The 21609-nt window shown below is 38.2% G+C and overlaps 1 protein-coding gene across 1 annotated transcript in view; it reads right to left on the bottom strand.

The window, feature by feature from the left end:
* The window catches only part of COL12A1 (collagen, type XII, alpha 1), a gene marked incomplete at its 3' end in the record, with an annotated part of 62514 nt that overhangs the window by 21402 nt on the left and 19503 nt on the right, over positions 1-21609 (bottom strand). Inside the window, exons 13-21 of the mRNA XM_010160959.1 lie at positions 11095-11364; positions 9043-9309; positions 6545-6737; positions 5739-5860; positions 2931-3080; positions 2726-2845; positions 2129-2293; positions 1793-1939; positions 1010-1149 (exon numbers count right to left, since the gene is read on the bottom strand). Of these exons, the coding sequence (XP_010159261.1) occupies positions 1010-1149; positions 1793-1939; positions 2129-2293; positions 2726-2845; positions 2931-3080; positions 5739-5860; positions 6545-6737; positions 9043-9309; positions 11095-11364 (1574 nt within the window). The remainder of the gene's footprint in view (positions 1-1009; positions 1150-1792; positions 1940-2128; positions 2294-2725; positions 2846-2930; positions 3081-5738; positions 5861-6544; positions 6738-9042; positions 9310-11094; positions 11365-21609) is intronic.

The raw sequence follows: 21609 nt of genomic DNA, 5'->3' as shown, positions 1-21609 counted from the left end.
TGTAGGGAAACCTCAAACAGACGCTTGTTTTCAATAGAGCTGGATATATATCACACCACTCACTATGCATCCTGCTTTCACACATTTTACGCTTTTATATTAGTCAGCAAGAAAAAGAAAGCACTAGAGATATATGTCACCACTTTGGAAAAAAGTTTTAAACACCCAGGATAATTTAGATGGTTGCAGCATATGGCATTAGCAACACCTTATGGAACAGAAATGCCAGCAAGCAGTCAAGCTGTAAAGTCAGCATGCACTGGAACTGCTGCTCCAGCCTTAATCAAACACCAAATCCTGAGGTCATCATTTATCAAGATTAAATTCTCCATGAGTCATATCTGAGTTAAGATTTAAAAGCCACATTCAGAGACGGGTAGTTCGGAGTTTGGTACACAGAGATGCTAACTTCATTCTCCTAAATACTCCTCTGCCTGGCTGATGAGCAACTCAGATTGTCTAGAATCAAGGGTTGCCAGTTACTGGCTCTCTGTCTAGAGAATAACCACAAGATGAGTTTGATCCTGTGCATTAAGCAGTTTGGAGGATATGCGTAGGCACAGATTCAAAGTACCACCATACAACGTTAATCAAAGCACTACCTTACAACCTCTATCACCCACCATCTTTTTTCTACTAACAAGAAAATGCACTAAAAGGACAGTTAGCCTACTCATAAGTATGCTCAGAAAATTTCTATTACAGACTGATTTAAACCAATATATGACAGCAGAATATGAACAGGAAGCAATTACTAGAAATACCAGTCAACTCTTTTTAAGAAATACATTTTACTTCTGGATTCATCATTTTGAAACAACCAAAGGCATCTTTACACTCCTGCTTCTTATGATTTTGTGCATCATTTATGTAGGCATGATATTCTTGACCTTGACAGCCTTTTTTATTTACTGTTATACCATACACAGCACAAAATTCAGAATGACATTACTGTGATGTGGAAGTCCAAGGTTATTATGGACGTCAGAGATGAACATACAGTACTAACCTGTTGAGGGCTACCTCCAGAGGTAGGGTAATATTCAACTCTGTATCTATCAACACTTTCAGGAGGTGGACTCCATCTCAGTCTGAAAGAACGAGGTGTCACTTCTGAAATAACTAGGTTAGAGGGAGGTGGTAAATCACCTACAAATGGAAGCAAATTAAAAAACTATTACTTTATCTTATATCATCAAGAATAAAAGCATGAGACAAAAAAAAATTTCATAGGGAAAAAAAAACACCTGAGGTACTTACTTATGTTTCTGTTTCCTCAGGAATTCTTAAAACAACTGTGTGAAGAGAGAGCTCACCATCACAGTCTCAAGACCAAATAAGTTCCCTAATATTCCTATTCAACACCACTGTTTCAATGCAGAACCATCATCTAACATTACTGTTTTTCCATGCTCGGCTTTGCTTTTGGGCTGTCAGACATTAATACTTGTAAAGAGCAGGGCTGCTGAAATTTTCCTTACTGAATGCGTGCCATCAAAGAACCTGCCACAATGAGCAAAAAGGTGACAGATTGAGCAACATACTTCCTGACTCTGGGAGAAAAGAAGGCACATCCAGCCATGTCATGCTGTGTTAGGTATTACACATTCATTGTCGAAAGGAAAGGAAGAACCCCTGCAGGGTAGTCCAGGTGGTCTGCACAACTTCCTCGCACCAGCAGCTGAAAAAACAGCCCAGGGCTACACAGCGTTCCCAATAAGTAATAAAAAGGAATAAGCAGTACAAGCACGTAAATGGAAAAATCATGAATTAGACTGAAAATGTGATGTACCTGGACCTTTCACACTATTACACAGATTTGTAGTTACATCATCAACAATGCTCGCCAGGAAGGAGAAATCGGCAACGTTGTAAGCATGGATGTCATCTGGATCCGTTGCAATCTGCTTTAATTCATTTTCATCTGCATTTTTAATACCTTACAGAGAAGACATGAAAACAAAACTTGTAAGAATGCTGGCCATGAAAAATAATGCCATAAACTTAAGTCTCTAAACACATCCTCTGGATATCCTTTTAGGTACTTATGTATGTGGCCACTTCTCTGTGCATTTAGCAGATGGGCAGGAGAGGGTTGGTGCAGGTTACCTCTTCATATAATACTTACCAATTGCATAAAGTTCCACTCCCTCATCTCTGAGTCTTCTTGAAGGGGTGACTACATCATCTTGTGATTTGCCATCAGTGATGAGAACACCAATTTTGCGAGCTCTGGGCCTTAAGCCTGCGTCTTGCTTGAAGTTGTTTTTTAAGATGAAATCCAAGGCCATTCCTACCGTCATAAAAAGATTGCAATCATCACTATAAACTATTTCCTGATACGATTTCAGCTGAAACTGATACGATTTCAGCCCTTTCAAAGTCTCTAATCTCTTAACTTTTATGCATCACTCTCCTAACTGATCTTCTCTAGCCTCCCTTCAGGATCCTCACCTTGTCTGCATCCCAACCTTGACATGGAATTGCCTTTTCTGCTTCTCATATGCTCAACAGAGACCCAAGCTCACCCTTTCCTCCATCGCATTTCTCTAGACTTCCACTGAGTTTATATGTTTATGCTATGCCTGTTCTCCTACAAACATACTAAATTGAACTGTAAGACTCTTTCATCATGGACAATTTTGAACTCACCGAACAGTGCTGGGGTCAGCTACTAGAGTTATTTTTACTGGAGCTTAAGGGAAATCCTGGCAATGTGACATACCTGTTAGAGTATTGCCTCCTTTATATGGTAAATTGGCCACAGCCTCTAACAAAGCCTGTTTGGTTCTGTAAGCATTGAGATTCCATTCTGTCCTGGGATCTCCACTATACTGTGCAAGACCTGGAAAAAAAGTCATCATTACTCAGTTATTACGCGGCTGTGTAGTAGTTATGTCTCATTATCCCTCCAATATATGAGGACTTACCAATCTGTACTTTGTCAGGACCAATATCAAAAACTTCAACAATGCGGGCAATGAAGTTCCTGATAGTTTTAAAATTTGGCCGCCCAATACTCCATGAGCCATCCACCAGCAGCACGATGTCAGCTTCTGCTCTGGTTCTACATTCTAACCCTGCCATGTCAATCAGAAAAATATAACCTTAGCATTATCACTTTCAACCAGAAAAATACAGTCTTAGCATGATAGCCTGCTTTCCCCATCCTTTTATATGACATATGTCATGAGTAAACTTTCAAAATAACTCTAGTTTTATCCGCTGGCACTCTGTCAAGTATGACCTATTTGTGAACATTATTCACACCAGTCACTGGTTCCATGGCAAAAGCCGTATAAATTTCATCATGTATGTTTCCTTTTATAAATAAGCCTTTGCAAACGTCAGGGACAGAGGACAATGCTCTTCTCTACTGTCATGTCATTATCTGGTTTGGCCTTTAAAGATGGTTGATAACTTGATTTCAGAGGTTTTGTAAAAGACTACTAAACTAACCACTGTCATGGCAGTGAGCATTATCAAATTATCCAAATTCACAACATTTTAGTCTGTCATGGATAGATAAAATACTGCTTAATTTTCAACTATGTAATAGTGGAATTAATAGCATAGATTACAACCACTTTCAAATAAATAGCGTTTCTGAATTTTCAGGGGAAAAAGACGTAGTAATACAGGTGGTATAAAAGTTTGCACATACAGAAAAGAATGAACACAATTTAGAGAAGATACACAAACATAAACACAGGTCAAACAATAGAGAGGGCACAAGAACAAACATTTATATAAAGCTGCAATGTTCTCAGAAGGTAGGAAGTTATTTCAGTTATCTTTAGTTTACAAATTACAGCATCATATTGTTTTTATCACAAGGAAAAAATCACAAAATATTTATACAAAACACAAAGACACAAAGTCATTTGAAAAAAAATAAAATAAAATAATAATCCTTGCTCTCTCTCTTTTCCTGTAGATTGTGTTACCAGCTGCAAATTTTCTGGCTTCCTGCCATCAGAGCTTCTGGTCTTTATATGGAAGAAATCCCATTGAGAAAAATCAGCCACACTCATCATAGTTGAAAGATATTGTGATTTCATATATGTTCCACATAATTGATCCAACACTGTAGACTCATGAATATAACTATTCCATGTACCTGGGGGTTAAAAGCATGATCCTCTTCTGCATAGAAAATATAGATCTAGTCTTTAGTCAGGACAATAAAATCAGTTGGGAGTATGGTTTAAGTAAAACCATGTTAGTTAAAAAAATTGCATGCATAACTAATATGGAAGTTAAAGTTAGCTTCATGTACAATATAAAAGTTAAACTATTTTGATTTTTATTTTTCTTCCAACTACCATAGTTCCCCACGTGGAAAATTATACCAAAGGCATCAGACCTAGGGTGATATTTTTCCCCTATTAATAAATAAAGTACTATTACATTTACGGTCCCAGATATAAAATTCATTTTTCACATTAACCATGACTCAAATCCATGCATTAGTAAAACTAATTAGCTGAAAGAATATAACACTGAAGACAAAAATTACAGCTGCCCTAATAAAAAGTAACAAACCATTCTTGGTGCAATTATTTTTCTGCCAGATTTCTTACAGCTTTACTCTAATGTCACTGATGGCCTGTTACGTAGTTTTTCTTAAGTTTTACTCTCTTTTATTAGACTGAGCAGAACAGCAATTAATTGAGTTTCTAAAAATATTGTCAATAAAGTTACACAAGGTATTTTTTACACAGCCCAGTGTGAAAACAAGGCATCGAAGAGGTTAAGTGAAAAGAATATAGAGTCAATTGTTAGAAACATTTTTTTCTTTATTTAACTCTGAAAGGTCTTTGCAGTTAGGTTCTTGGTCCTCAACAAATTCTCTCTGGTGGTTATGCAAACCTTGAAATGGCAGAGAAGTCTTTAATTCTACATGTATACTTGGCTATTAAGAAGCAAAGACTTGCTTCTTCATGCTTGACATGAAGGAGGACTGAGCCCTGAAACTGTTTTCATCCCATACTAACTGAGACTCTGGTGGGCACAACGTTTAGCATGAAGAGGCCCATTAACCACACCAAGAGAGCTGTTATCCTAACACTCATAGAAACTTTAACTGGAAGGTTTAGCTAGACAGGGTGAAACTCCCAAACGGATATGATACTAGAAAGCACTCAACAATTGCTTTTCTGAAATAAACCTCCTCCTCCTGTAGTAAAAAAAAATTATAATTACTACATAATGGCTATGTTGAACATAAACTTAAATAATACATAGTAACACTGGAACATTCACAACTATCAGATTTTTATTCATGATATCATCTTGGTCTTAAAAGGAAAAGTCACCATATAAGGACAAGCAAAGGGCTACAGATCTGCTTAAAATTCCTTGTTCTACTCCCATGAACACCCCTGTAGACGAGCCATGATCTCTGTTCAAGAATTTGACCTTATGTGATTTAACACAGATGTGGATGGCTTGAAAATGCAACACAGATGGCTTTGAGTAATCAGCAAAACATGGGTTGCCTGAGTTATCATCTTTGTAAGATCATCTAAAGGGTGCAGAGGACTAGAATTGTGAACTGGGGTATACTTAGTGGTCATTTCAGACCAGGGGTTATGTCATCAGGGTAGGGAGTACACTGAATCCTGAAAATAAATATTTATGTGTATTAGAAAAACGACAAGGACACACTGGTAAACTTTTGGCCTTTTCTTATCCAAAAGCCAAGCTCGCCTTTTCTGTAATTCAATCATGTTTACCTCTAGATAAAAATGGCTCCGAGGTAGTATCTGAAAGGGTGGTCATCTCTTGTCCAACCAGGGGATTGCTCTCTCCTCCTTCAAACATTCCAAAAACATTTACCTTATAGGTAGTTCCTGCCCTGCAACAGTTAAACAAATGTACTGTAACCAAAGTCACTTGGCTCGCTAAATGCTGACACTTGGCTTATGAGTTCTCACAGAAAAATTCCTCTGTGGAAAAGAAGGTGCTAAAATGTGAAGCCCAAAGTGTAGCTCTTCCACAAAACAATGAGGTTTCAACAATTTACAAACTGATTCTAGATTCTATACTTTAAATTTATAGCCTTCTTCATTCACATAATTTAAGACTTTTAAAGATCCTATTTTCAATATATTTAGTATATTTGCATAACAGATTTGACATGGTCTGAAGCCTACTTTATAAATCCAGGCTTCTGAGAAAATTAATCAAGAGCAAAACTCAGCTTTTTTAACAAACATGAGGTAAGAAACTTTTGGGAGGAAACTTTAAAAATCCCAACTTTCTCCAATATCCCATTAGCTTTCTCATATGCGAAATGCAGCACACAGCCCCTGTCCACATCTTTGCCTCCTTCAGTTCCTGTGACAACACCACAAGTGATGTGAATGAATAATCTCAGAAAGACCCCTGCCAGGTGCCTTTCAGAGACTGCATAACAAGACCTTCATAGCTTATTCCTACTTACAGTAGATTTTGTCAGGCATATCAATCCCAGATCATGATTAAACAGAACCCCGAGTTAAAGTTACTTTTAAAAAGAAAAAAAAATTATTATCCATACCTAAGCTCCTCCAATACCACTGTGCTGTCGTATGGCCCCACTATTAATTCTCCAAGACTCCCATCATCTTCCGTAGGGTGGAAAGTTACTTTGTATCCCTTCACTCGTCCTGGGGCTGGCTCCCAGGTTACTCGGAAACTTGACATAGTTGAATCAGAAGTTCTCAGATTTCGAGGAGGTTTAAAGGGAGAGGCTGCAAGGATGGGGTGGGCGGAAGAAAAGGTTTCAATCAGGTCTGCTCATGGAAAAAAAAATCAACAAGCATGCTTTTATGTAAAGATCCTTATGCGTATCTGGTATTAGTGGCAGCCCTGAACTCCTAATGCCTTTCCTTTGACACAAAGATAAGTATCAAGAGGTGAAGGGTAAGACTCACCACTTAATTTTAGCTATCTAACCAATAGTATGTGGGCTAAGTTTGTTATCAAGGCAGCCTCTGCAGTCAACTGACTGAGGAATAGATAGTAATTCATCTCACCTGTCTTAAACATCCATCTGATCTTACAATAAATGTTGACAATAGGTAAACTAAGCACCGTCAGTCCTTCTATTAATTACAGAGAAATGGCAACAAGTAGGTGAGCCGTAGAGACCAAAAGAGAGAAATGTAAACAGCTTCAAAGCAACACCGGAAAAATCAGAATTTACTGCAGGCAAAAGTCACACACAGCCACTACTCAGTCACCAATATCACTTCTCAAGCTGCTTCCTCCTCAGAGTTCTGTGTCCCAGAGCTCAGAGCATGGAGAAGGTGGAAACAAGGACCCTTTCATAGAAAACATCCTGCCAACAGTCCTCTCCATTTACAGGCTCAGGGCCTGGCAGCTCAAGCAATTTCACCAACCACAGCTGTGGCAGTGTGTCAAAAAATGATTCTTCAGAGGAGTGCCAACCAAACAGCTTGAGGTTTTTAGGTCAAGAGCAACTTCCTCCAAAAACTAAACGGCTACCCAGTGCAGGTCAGGACTCACAGGCAGAATGGTTAACCACCCTGCTGCTAGCTTCTGCATTACTTTTGCTTTTGTGTAAATCTGAAGTGCATTCGTAGAAAATATTGCAGCAGTGTAATGTCAAAGTTGTAAAAATGGAATTTACAGTAAAAAGAAAGTCACCACTGTAGCTTTGGAGTGAAAAAGTGGAGGGGGGCAGGGGGGGAAGGGTTTGTATTATCCCTGTGCCTACTCAATTGTGTAACTATAGCTGAACAATCACAAGTGTCCTCAGATTATGAATTCTGCTGAGAAACAGTAGATACACTCACAAGGGAAAACACAGCATCTCTGTCTCATCTCCCATGACACTCCTCCCTGAATTATCACAATAGCTTCAACTAATAAAATCATTCAGACTCCACTTGCTTCCCAAGAGTGATTACCACCACAATTATTTACACTGAAAGCACAGAGGCATATCTGTATAAAGAGGAACAGGTCAAAAAATCGAAAGCATCTGTATAATCTGAGATTTATCTCAGTATAATTTTCAAGGTTGAAAAACTAGATGTTGGTCAAGAGCCAATCAATTTTTCATGACTCGTTTACATCAACCACATTTTCATTTAAAAAGAAATCTTCCTACAGTAACTGAAGTGCTGGTATCTCCACTGTTAGGAGACTTGTTTCTTACTTCCAGTCATCATTCAATGTGATATATGTTCAATGGACAGAGAATGGCATGGAGTATTTACAGTGTACCTCAGTGAATGGCACTAGTACTACATGGGCAGAAACATCCTGAAAGAAACTCTCTTTTGGTAATAGGTCTCTACCTATGGAAGCAGAAAACTGACTCTAAATCTAGTTGATTTGATCTGGATATCAAAAGAATATTTCCTTAGTAAATTAAAAACAGCACCAGATGCATACTAGGGGCAGAGTAGAAAACGAGTTTTGCTTTTACTGCAAAAATCCCCTCACCAGGACTTTAACTTTGTTAAACGTTTTAGAGTTTCAGCTCTTGAGAATGAAGACAGCTTGTCCAAAACACTGTGGTCTCTGAGGTCAGACTTCCACTGATGACTCTTTAAAATCATCTACTGCCCTTTTTATTACCTCAGGTTTTCCACAGAAAATACGGTAACCAAAGAAGTCAAATCTAAGTAACAGGATGCTGGGTAGCTATTTAATCAATTCCCACAACCAAAAGGCAAATTATGAAACAACTGACAAGTTGATAAATAATCTGTTGATATACTGTCTTCCTCACAAAAAACCTTGTTTTGACTTCTGATGACAGTGTTTCAAAACAAGTCCAGTATTTTCAACCAGATTTTACACCATATTTACACCCTAATATCAACAGAGAAAAACTGTGCTCAGGCTATGCCATAGTGAAGTTTCCAACAAATCAAAATTTCTAATCAACCTCTAACATTTTCTTCAAATTCGCCTATTAATTCATGATCTTGGCAGACACGACCAAAATTTTTTATGTCACGATTATTAATTTTAAGCACAAAACTTCAATCATCAAATCCTGAACAAGTTTGTGATACATACCTGTTGTTCCTTCTGCTTTTCTTGATTTTCCTTGTCCAAAATCATAAATTGGAACAACACTGAGGTCATATGTAGTTCGTGGCTTAAGTCGCTTTAACACTATGCTTGTAGCAGGAGCATTTACTCTTCCAAACATCTGTCTTCCTCCACTGCGTGGTCGGTAGTAGACACGGTAAGACAAGACTTTCCCGGGTGAAGGCTGCCATGTAACTCTCATTGTATTTTCTGTCTCATTGTCTACTGTCACAGTCCTGGCATTTGGTGACACTTTTCAGTGTAAAAATACGGACAAATGTTTACTTTGTCACATAAAGATATATTCACATGCATGCCTACAAAATTAATTCTGAATTATTAAAAAAAAAAAAATTGCCCTCCTTAAAATTACAGTATTTGATTGTGGGGAAAACAGAATCTCACAGGCCATTGTTAAATTATTTTGTAATTGTAATTGATTAAACAAGTGTAAGTGTGCTTTCCACTACAGAGAAGAACAGAGGGAAGTATAAATTACACGATGACACAGCATAATTGGCAGTTTTATTTAGTCACGTTTTTAGTAATCTGTTAAATATTGAATTCAGAACTCTCAAATAAAAGTGATAAAATATAAGACCATTTTTTTTTATCAACACAATGTCCTACAGAGTTATGATTTTCTGTTTCAAGTTTACAGATCTGATAAGGTACTGGTAAATGCCTAGTCTGACGGCTCCATACAAACTATCCTGTAAATAGTGGTGAGTGACTTTCCAAATGCTTGGAAAATCACGCACCACTATTTGCAGGATAGTGTATGTGCTGAAATAAGCACATGGAGTATTAAAGCATATTCTCTATGAATTGCAGCATTCGGCTTCTAAGAGATATTTTCCAGACTGTGCAAATGTTACAAATGATCTGAAGTGAACTGAAAGGTATGTAGCGCTGGCTGTCAGACGGAATAAGCCATCTAGGTTTTGGCAAAACAGAACCTTCTTGGCATGCTAGGATTAGTCATTATTTCATCACACATAAAGTAGGCTTTGCAGGCTACAGTATCCTTTCCCAGTCCTAGGAACTGACAATTTCTGTGTTTGTACCAGAAAGATGCAACGTTAGTAAGTCTCAGGCCTGAGCCTATTGTGAGGCCTGGCAACGTGGGACAGCAGACTGCTTTGACTCTGGGGAGTCAGCTCTTACCAGTGGCAACAATAACTACTCTCGCAAGACCTTAAGAGCAACTACACTGGGTCAAGGCCAAAGGTTGAAGTAGTTCATCAGCCTGTCTCCAACAGTAGTCAAAACAGATGCTTAGGAAAGAGTACAAGAACATGTAAACACACATGATGCTTCCCCAGAGCATTTCTTCAGGCTTCATCTTCACAGGGCCCCTTCAGGAAAACAACAGAAACACCAAGGCTGATCCAGGGCATCCCTTCCTTCATTCTGGCTCCTCTACTTGCCAGTTCTTGCTATAAAGCAACAACCTATCCCTGGCCTCTCAGTGTTTTTTATGTTGCCTACACTGCAGAAGGGGCTTGAGCCTGTTTTGGTTAACACTAGATAATGTTCATCAAATAAGAAAAAAAGATGAGCCTCAGGAAAGGTAAAAAAAACCAAACAAACAAAAATCAAAATTACCCAGCAAGCCTCAGTTTGGGGACTGCAAAGACTGCAAAAGGCAATAGCTCGGAAAGGAAATTCATTGATTCTGAGGGAATTTATCCCACCTTTCCTCTTTCTACATCCACAACATTTATTCCACCTGATCTCCAGCAGTCACACTAAACCTATGAAACACTGGCTTCATAGTAATTTGCAGACAAAATCACATCTGAAGTTGGAAGTAATTCTTGCCAAATCCAAACCTACGTGACGTAGAAGAGATTCTCTTTTTCATTAATGGTCAAATAAAAAGCCGGAATTGACTGATCTGAGGTAGCTTTTTGGTTTGCAGAGAATACTCAGGAAAAAAAAGGTGATGAAAAGTAAGGTCCATTTTCATTTTAATATGATAATTCCATCAGGAACAGAATGTTACAAATGTTGTTAATGTTGTACTATGCTCACCATCAGTAAAAGCCTCTCCTTCTACTGGGTCTCCATCTCCACTTCTGTAAGTTGCGTATACTGAAATCCTGTATTTAGTCTCCGGCTCCAAGCCCTCTAGCACAGCATCCACTGTATTTCCAGGGACTCTCTTCTCTCCCATTGTATCATCATAAAGTGATTTCCATACTATCCTATAATTATTAACTGCTCCTGGAGCTGGTGTCCATGATAACCCAACTGTAGTGTCAGTTATGTCTGTGGTAACCAAATTACGTGGTGAACCACGTTCTGCAAGAAAGAAAACAGCAAATTGTCTCTAAAATACAAATAGCAGAAGTTAGCAAAGTACAAATGCAAAAGTAAAGTGATCACAAGAGCAAAATCAATTTTTTCCCGTCAATATTAGTTTAAATATCATACATTTGTAGGTCCAAGAGAAAATTGATGGGTTTTTCAACAAAATGCTTAAAGCTAACTTTAGACTATGAACAATCCTATCCCTTATGATGCAAGATAATTAGCAGGTATGCTTTAGAATATGTAAAATAAAAATTACGTTAATCAAAGACCTGGAATGAAGCCTGTGCTTAAATGTGGTGCAGCCCATTTAGGTAGGTTTTAAGTCTCAAGTAAATAATTTTATTTCATTCATTCATCTTCATCCTCATGTGTGTAAATTTTTCCTGGGGTTCAATAAAGAAAACTTTTACCTGAGTCAAATTGTCCGTGCTCTGACAACCTTATCTTCTTATTAATAGCACTATTCTATTCTTCCAGACTACCACTTACCAGATCTATCAGCTATTTAATTTTATATTTACAACTAATTTGCAGTGTGTTTACTTTATGCCACAGTTACAGTAGAAAACAGTCTCCATCTTTCCACTCATAAGACTTGTACCTCTTTCCTCCCTGTAATTTGTTCCAGCCAGCTTGGAACAAAGGAAACAGCCCATTAGTCTGCGAAATCCAGTTGTCAGCCGGAATCGTGAGTCTCACCTAACACGCCAGACTAATTACACTGCTTAAGAATGGAGCTCAGTGGTCTAAAGTGGTGCAGTGAAAGGAACGCCTCTGTTTAATGTTTAACATACGTTTAGAACATATGTTCAACTTTCCTATTGCAGTGGCTGGCTTTTGACTGCAGGAAAGGAGCGCTGACTGGTGGGTTTACTGCAATGGCCTCACTGTAGCAAAACCTGCAAAAGGAATCTACAAAACCAGATCCACATATGCACAGAGGCGCTCGATTCTTTGGTGTGTGTTCTCTGTGGCCTTTCTCACTGTACAGGACATTCCTGAGAGACTGCCTAGCAAGAGGACTTAAACACTTGAGGTGGCCTCATGGCATCACAGTTAAGTTTTATCTGCGCTGATAAAAATATATCCTTATATCATAGCACAGCAGCCACAGGACCAGATTCAAAGTTCTTTGAACACAGAGAAATTCAGTATCTATCCAATTTCCACTGCTTAGGCTCATTGCAAGAATAGACCTCACTTTTTTTCAGAAGCCTGAAGCAGTTTCAGTCAAAGACTATGCAACAAGTTGCTCAAAGTCATATACTGTGTTTTCACTTTTCATATCCATTTGTCTTTCCCTTCCACCACAAATCTGCAACATCTGCAAACATAACCCCACTGGAGCAAACAGGACTACCTGTAGAAAGCCTCATTTTGGAAATATGTCATTACCAGCATAACAATTAAAACCGAGCCAGTGTATCTCAGCTGGCTTAATAAAATGGAAATTCATGTCATAGAATCACAGAATCACAGTTTAGGTTGGAAGGGACCTTACAGATCATCTATTTCCAACCCCTCACAACCTATCTGAAAACATACTTGCAGTATAACAAAGATTCATCAACTACACAGATCACAGAACCAGAGGATACTACTCTAATCACAAAGCTGATTCTCAAATACAGCTAATAAAGCATATAATAGAATTCCTTTGTGTTGTGGGTGTTTTTCTGATTTTAATTCAGTCTTGGGACATCTCATCATGATTTTCTGCAGACAACACTTTTTACATCCTAAGTCTGCATAAGTTCTTACAATTTTAATCTTCAAACCAATTTTTAGCCTAACAATATAAATCATGAATCATGAAAATTTATGGCATCTTCTCATCATAAAAAAGGTTAAGATAAAGAGATTTTTGTAAAGTTCACTTGTTTATCATTTCACAACAACAGAAGTTGTAATACAGTGAAAAAGTTATAGTGAAAAGGCCTAATTCAGCTCATGCTTCATGAAGTCCCACCGAATTCAGTGACTGTATTAAATGAAAGCCAGGGCAGAACCTAAACTCCAAAGACCAATTTTCCTGGAAGCCTGAAAAAAAGACTTGCCTTCAAAAGTAAATTACACCAATTTTTCTGTCTGCTCTTAAGCTTCTACTCCCAAATCTTGGCTTTTTCATACAATAAAAAAAATATTAAGGCAATCCAAATGGAAAAAATATGGAAAACCTAACTTGATAGAATGCACAGATGTCTCACAATAAAAACCTTTCTTTCCATATTTTAATGCAATATAAATATACAAGTCACTTTATTTTGGCTACTTTAAAACATGGCTCTGCCACAACATGATTTCAGTATTAAAGTATCTGCTACCACAGCACAATTTTTTGCAAGTCTACTCTTGGACACTACAGCTAATGATATATGTTGGAAACACTGCAAAAATAACTGCGTATTTAAAACCGTTATTGATTAAGTCATTACTGAGGTCATTAAATAACAGAGGAAAATAATTTGTTTGGAATGGATTGTAATGAACACCAGTTACTGTAATATGTTGGTTCTGAACAAAATATCCTTTGGAACTAAATGTCTTTTTTATAAGGCAAGGTAGGAGAGGAAAGAGGCTGGGGCTCCTACCAAACCACTGGAACTAAGTGGAAAATTTTTACTTCAAATAGTTGGAAACTGCTGACAAGACAACTAACCTCCTAAGGGAAATTAGACTTTTTATATGTTACACTGCAACCGAGAACATTTCTTTAACATAACACACTAACTTGATTTGCACCTCATGTGTGAGGTGGAAGTTCACTCACAGCTTTTTTCTGCTTTACTGGATCTCCACAAGAGTTTTTGTATTAGGGGAACACCTGTGTTTAAGATGCAGTCCAACTCTTAGTCTTAAATTATTAGGATTCCATCAAATATTATCTAAGATGCCACACTCTTAGGCAAGAAACATATTTATGCTCCACAATAACACTGGTATAATGCAGTCACTAGCAAAAGTACAATGAGATCCATGAAATGTTTCTTCCTTGGATCAAAACAAAATACCTAGTTACATTGCTCAGTACAACTGTAGTCATTCTGCCCTTCTTTTCACGCATTCAGAAGTGCTTGTTGTACATCTACTATTTCCAGTGTTAAGCACAGATGTCACCCATGCTGTTAAGCAAACCATGAACAGACCATTACCCCAGCTGGTAGGTAGATTTCATCTCCCTTGAAAATGAGATTTTGTTTCACATTACCTTAGAAGTAAAAAAAAAAAAAAAAAAAATTATTAAAACCTAAGAGAACTGTGAGCAGTAAAAAGCAGAGGCTAATGTGAGACTAGTGTTCTTGGCTATACCTGCTTCTTGCCTGCTTGTTTAAACAGGATGGATAGGGAGCATGGAAAGATAATGCACACTGTAAAAAAGAAAAGTACTGGCTGGCTGTCTCAGAAGTAGTTGTCAAAAGACTCCTGCTTTTTCTTGACTTGAGATGGCAGCTGAAGTATGTTCATCAGTTCATACAGCTCCCAAGTCACCAGCAAGTGAGGGAGCAGTTGTTCTTTGAAAATTATTCCCTAACAGGCATTAGGTCCTATGATGGTGCACCAAACCAGCTGATGTAAGCACAGCTCTAAGTCATGGTGAATATGTACACAGTAAGACAAAGTGCTTGCACAGACAGGTCAACCCCCTGCCTAGGCAAGCAAGCCAGTCACCAGTTTCAGGCTGTTGGATTCTCCTCAGCAGTCTAGCTCAGAGCTGGTCTGCCTACAGTCCCATCTGCATCTGTACCAGGACCGAGTGTAAATACGCTCTCACAAATGAACTTCCTAACTTTGTCAGGTGTTTTTACACCCAGTTCTGGACTTCAGCAATGTCCAGTTTCCATACTAATTTTTTCCACTGTAGTATGCCAGAGACAATATAACATTAAAGCAGTTTCCCTGTGTCCACTTGGCTCATTTCCCATAGCTCTCAAGCATTCACTGTTGTTACTGAACACAAGACTGTGAATCAGCTAAAATTAAAATGTTGACATTCATAAAAATCAAATGGCCTTATTCAAATGGTCTTTGCCCTCAGGAACATTTACACAACTCCATCTGACTTCAGTGGGAGTTGCACATGCAGTTTGGGCCCAAAGTTTAAATCTGCATGTGTTCTTAAAACCAGCTTTCAAAATCAACCAGCAGTGATAAATTTCATGCAGAGCCATGTTTCATTTAAGTTAAGCATAGGATTGATCTAAGCCAGCATCCTAAAAGGTCAGAATCAACTAAATAAGCCTCCTCTTGTAGAAGCATATACCAAAATTTTACGGCCTTTACCTGCCTTGCTTACGATGGGATATGTCAGGAGTATCCTAATGAAGTCAGCAGGCTAGGTCGCTGCAGCCAAGGATTAAGTGCACGCATCAGATGAGATGGTAGCAGAATCCCTCTAAGGTTTTACTCTAATGGTCAAACCCTCCTCAGCACTGGAGGAAGCAGTCACTTTGGTTAGATGATATCCTTCTCTCTAAGCCACAAAGCGATTGGTTATTCTTGGAGTACCAGCCCTCGAGCGCATAGAGAGGGGTTGTGGGCACAGTGTGGAGGAGAGCCAAGGCCTTGCTGCATAAAGGTAATGCTCACTGGCCCTCTTAGAGCAGGTTTCTTGCTCTTCTGCTACTGGGAATGCAGAAGGGTGAGAAGATGCAAACCAGGAGAGTTTTGACCCAAAACGGGGGGACTTTGGCTATAGCATGCCTGAGTCCCTGCTCTAGCATAAAGCCAACTGAATTCATATTCAGTCCCTTTAATATTTTATCTGTCTTTTCCAAAAGTTAGTCCATTAACACAACACTTGACTGTCTAGAAATATCTTTTTATTATTCGTTCAACCTTCCCCGTGTTCATTTTTTTTGTGACACATATATTTCCTATGTAAAACTATGATAATTTTCCACAGATTATCAAAAGTCAATTTCAAATGTCAGACTCAAAAATCTTGGAATATATCATTTTAAAAATGCATGAAATGGCATTAAATCTCCTGAAGACACTGCGTCTTTGTTTCTGTCAGGACGGAAGCAGCCCTACACAGTCTGAACATTACGTAAAGTCCCTGTGATATGCTAAAAATCTCATTGTAAGAAAATGTCATTTGAATTTGTACTATTCTGCCTGTAGGAGGTCATTTCTAAAGCATTCTTTTGTTACTGTAGAAACAGCAAAAGAAATAATTTATTTATCAAAGAGGTACTATCCATTTTCTGACCAAAAAAGAGCCCCACCCTACAAAATACCCAAATCTAAGGTCTAAGAAATTTATGCAACAGAAAAGAACTTAAAACTGAAAAGTGACTCCATCTCAACTCCTTCTTTTAATATGTTGATTTAGTACAGCCCAATTCTTAGAGCACAAATAGCTACCCATCAAACAGGATGGAAGGATTGGGTCCTATACCACTGAAACAAAGATTCTCTTTGTAGTGGGAAATTAACTCTCAAATTTATCTCATTAATTTAATACACTACACCTTTCGCTGTTTATTCTAAAGTGTTCACAGGTAAGAAATAAAATGTGTTGACATCTCTGCTAATGTAGACTAACTATCATCTATCTCAAAAGAACTATGTCAATTTATACCAACAGCGTTTCTAGTCTAGGAAGTTCACTGATATAAGTGGAAATACTTTGAAATTTCTCAGTGCAAGCAAGATGGAAATCTGATCACTGAATCTTCTTCTGAAAAAAAGACTGTTTTTCTAAATTTCTCTGAAGTTCAGATTTAAAAGTGTAACGACTTTCCTTAGTAACCAAAATATTCTTAAAGCTGTTCTGAAAAAAATATATAACTGCCAGCAAAAGGACACTCATAAAACAGATTTGCAGCTTTCAAACTTTTCAGACATTCATTAGGATTAAACATTTCTCTGTAGATTGTTTACTTTAGCAATGAATTTGTTCCTCTTTAAAACAACTGCAAATTATGAAAGTTAATCTATTTAGCAGCTAATGTACAGTATGTTCTTTTCATCTGACAGTATGCCTTTGGGCAGAAAACCAAATTCTTGCCAGACTTACAACCACCTCTCTTATTAAAAAATAGATTAGAAAAACAGTAGCTCTCGCAAACTGCTTGCTGTCTGTTAAAGTTACACTCATCACTCTCACCATGTTTATCATTTTATTCCTGGTGTATGATGACTCGAGTAAGATCCTGTGATTAAAAAAAAAAAAACCCACCAAACATGAAAGCCAAACGGTTTGTTTTGGGGTGTTTGGGGATAAAAGGGAGACTTTTCCCTAAGGCATTTTTTTTTTCCTGTGAGTGTTCCTTGCTTGTTCTTCAATCTGTATTATGTATCACCGAATATAACCATCAGTGCTAATTTGTTTAGCTCCCCCAGTTGTCACAAGTCTTGTTCCACCACATGGCAAATGGCAGCCTGCACTGACTGAATTTACTTTAGCAGTTTCAACAGCTCTGAGTGAGCTGGGGGGAATCACAGCCAGCAAAATATGTCTGAGGAAAATTTTTCCATGGCACTTTTGCAGAAGGGCTCCAACCAAAGCTGCCTAGTGATGGATCACCGTGCACTTCTGAAAGTGAGAGGATAAATAGGGAGAGTTTTCTACAGCACATATTTTGCACGTGCAGTTATGTTCAATGCAATACACAATATAAAGCTCCAGAATTTTCACCTCTGGATGGTACTTCATAACTGCAGGCAAAATCAGCCAGGTACTGAAAAAGGCTGCATAAAACATCAGAGCACTATAAAGTTTCTAAAATCTGGATTACTGAAGAAAAGCACACTTCAAGAAAGTGGAAAAAAAATTGTTTCCCTTTTCCCACTCCACAAACACAAAAAAGAAAGAAACCCATTCTGTCTGAATAACAATTACCTGCATGGTATGGAACAGTCCCCTCGGAAATGAGTAATTTTCTGATTACTCATTTGCTAATCTCTCTATACCATGTTGTATGTGAACAGTTCATAAAATTCTGATCCTCTGGCATGTGTTTATCTTTGGGCTCGACCAGATAACTACATAAACAGTTTATAGAAGAGATTATCTACAGTTACGTGGGGGAATATTTGCCCTCTCTGTTTTAGGTGGAGAAACAATAAGGGCAAGCATATACTTAGCTAAAAAGAAAATCAAAAGCAGCAGAGTTTACCCAGCTGGCAAATGGTATCAAGTACACAGAATAATTGCTGGATTTGTGTGGATTGATTTTCCTGACTATCCCGAAACAAACAAACCACTTCAAAACACTGAAAAACTGCCATGCAGAGCAAAGCACAGGAAGAGAACAAACTTCTAAGTGCAATTTGTAACTGCTCCAAAATACTTTGGAGATAACATACATAACCGAAGGACCTTCAATGAATGCCTGGACAGACATGTTCTTGCAAGTCATGTTGGAGCAGTCTAAAAAATCACCAGGTTTTGTCTCTCTGCTGAAGGCTACCCTTGCAACCAAGATATGGTAACTGCCCATTTGCTCTACTACATGCAGAGCAAAATGAATCATTACTGAAGGCAGTAAGAATGTTTGTCTACACACGTAGTCACAGGGGACCATTTAGTGACTCAGTAATCATGGAATTTTACTAATTCCATAAACATCTGAGAGCTTGGATTTTTTGATTTCCTGCCACTTGACTATACAATAGCTGGAGAAGCTACTGTATCCACCCCTTCTTTCCTCACTTTCCTATTAGTGCTGAAATGTTCACTACACCCAAACTTTTGTTTTCTGTTAGACCATGTATCAATACCATAAACTAACAACTGTCCCAGTTTGAAAGGCAATCCTCAAGCCTAGCTCTTGATATGATGATGAACTGAAGTGGCCAGCAACTTTGGCAACACTGACTGAATAGGTTTGGTGAGAATTCATATGGTGAAGGCATCAAGTAAGCCCCACCGGGATTCCTGATAGAGGAAAATACTTAGGTGTTCAGTACTTCAGTGCAGTTGGCAATGAAAAACACACACTGCCCAATTTTGTTTCTCAAACATCGCGGCACACGGAAAAACTAACTGAAATACTAAACACTTTTTAATGCTTCCTTTCACAGCTTTTCTGTCATTACTGTTGAAAAGTTTATTTCTCCAGGAGTCAAGATCTGTCCCATTCCCAGCCTCAGTCAGACAAGTTATTTCAGCTAATAGTTAGTCAAATATTCATTTCACTGACCTGTGCAACTTTTCAGCCGAGTCCAACCACATTTATTTCAGCTTCACAAACAAGCATGACTTCTTTTTTCAAGTAAACTTCTATACTAAGCTTTGAAGTTTGAATGTTACCTTTCAGTTCCAAAATTGCAACCCTTTTATTCTTAATTGCCCATTTTTCCTCAAAAGTTTTTTCTTTTATCCTTCAATGAGGATAAAAGACAGTACCTTACAGTGAAATAATGTCTTATATGTAGTTCAACAGATATTCTGAGAACCTTTCACACCACTACTCAGAGAGTCTTTTAAAATATCTATGGACCATGTCCAAAGAGTGTTGGCCTAATTCAAGTATTTTTACTACCCCATGAAACTGCAGATATGCTGATTACTGAAATACATGGTGGATTTTTCAGAAGGAACCATCACGATTTAGGCCTCCACTGTCACGAAAACAGAAATTTGTGTTCTATTCTTTACCTTTGATCACCCAATAATGACTGACATCTGTATATACTCTTACTAACATTTTATCTAACCAAGAAAACTTTAATAGGCAGCTTTAATGCAAAGAGTAATGTTTTCTGGAGTGAACCCTGATAGGATTTTCAAGTCCAACTGAATCTTCAAAGGATATGCATTTGACTCACAAAGCTATGTCTGTCAAAATGATAAAAGTAATTTTTAATTTGGTCTTCTCCCAGCTGAAGAACTGAATAAAAAGTAATTCAGTTATGTGACAGGGTGCTCATTTGCTCCTATTTGTCGCAAGACAAAACCTGTCACAGAATTTTTAATATAAGTTTTTAACTCCGTCGCTTGGAGTTAAAACCTCTTACAGGAATGCTTCTGTGTCCTTTTAAGTGCAACATCCATTTTAAACTCCATCTGGTTGCATACAGACCCATTCCTGAGCTCTAGTCAACTATCCTTTTAAATTCTTTGACTTCTTATTGACGATTTATCACTGCAGAAAGTACAGATCAGAATCAGAGCCCTCCTGTGGGTGGGAGCACTGAAAGGACAACAGAGTCTCTATCTGAGGCTGAAATCTGGTTTTCTGATGACTCTGTCTTTTCAATTCTGCTGCAATTCATTCACTGCTCTCTATTTAGAATGAGTTCTGACTGGAGCTCTAGGCAATGCCTTAAAAGATTTTTCTATTGCTCAAGTTTCATGATGGGGTAAAAAGCTAAGCTTATTTTATGAATTTGAAACACACTTGATCTCTCCAGAGCTCCATGTTAATAAAGGGTCTCTCATGGGTTTATTACAAAAATACTCAATGATACCCTTTCCATCAAATGTAAACAGTTTACTTGGTCAATCCCCCACTAAAATTTGAGGCATCTATGTAAGGAAGTGGACAATTCAGTCTGTTTAACAGGAAGCCAGAGACCTCTCAAGATTTACAAAGGAAGACCGAAGCTTTCCTCTCTCCACTGACAGCACAGAATAAAAAACAGAGATGTCAGGCTCCTCTGTCCACTTGGGATCCAGTCTCTTGTTCTGAGAGTGAAATTTGCATTCCTGGATGTACAGTTGGTCAGGTTCAACAGAAAGAGTAATGGAGACTCTTGCTCAGTCTTGTGAATCTGCTGGGATGTGGACATGTAAATTCAAACTCTCCTAGGACAAAGGCCTACATCTCCATGTTCCCTCTTTCCTCCACAAAAAACGTGTTAGACCTAGTAGAATACTATACAAGAGGAAGTGACACCACCAACAGGGGAGTCACTAAGTCCTGATCACCTCTGGCTTTTCTGGAGGATATGGGCAGAATACAGCATCCTGTTCTCCTTTACCTGCATCTCAGCAGTGTTCTGGGCATGAGACAGGTTCTTTTCCCCTACAAAAGGAGCATTTTGGATCTTGCACAGGTAGTGAAAGTGAGGGAGCTGGGGAACTTTCAGCATGAATTGCAAGGTACTTGATACACTGAGACAGGGTGCAGCTACCTAGGAAAGTAGGTGGATTGGATCATCTGAGATTTAAGTCTGAGACTCAGGTAGTGGGGCAAGCAGGGGGTTGGTGCCTAGCTCTCAGTTGTTCCTTCTATAGTCAATGGACAGAGAATTGTTCCTTTGAAGGAAAAATGAGATCTC

The sequence above is a fragment of the Eurypyga helias genome, unplaced genomic scaffold, assembly GCF_000690775.1.
Source record: "Eurypyga helias isolate BGI_N326 unplaced genomic scaffold, ASM69077v1 scaffold181, whole genome shotgun sequence".
Taxonomy (NCBI): Eukaryota; Metazoa; Chordata; class Aves; order Eurypygiformes; family Eurypygidae; genus Eurypyga; species Eurypyga helias.
This window is presented reverse-complemented; position numbering and strand designations above follow the sequence as displayed.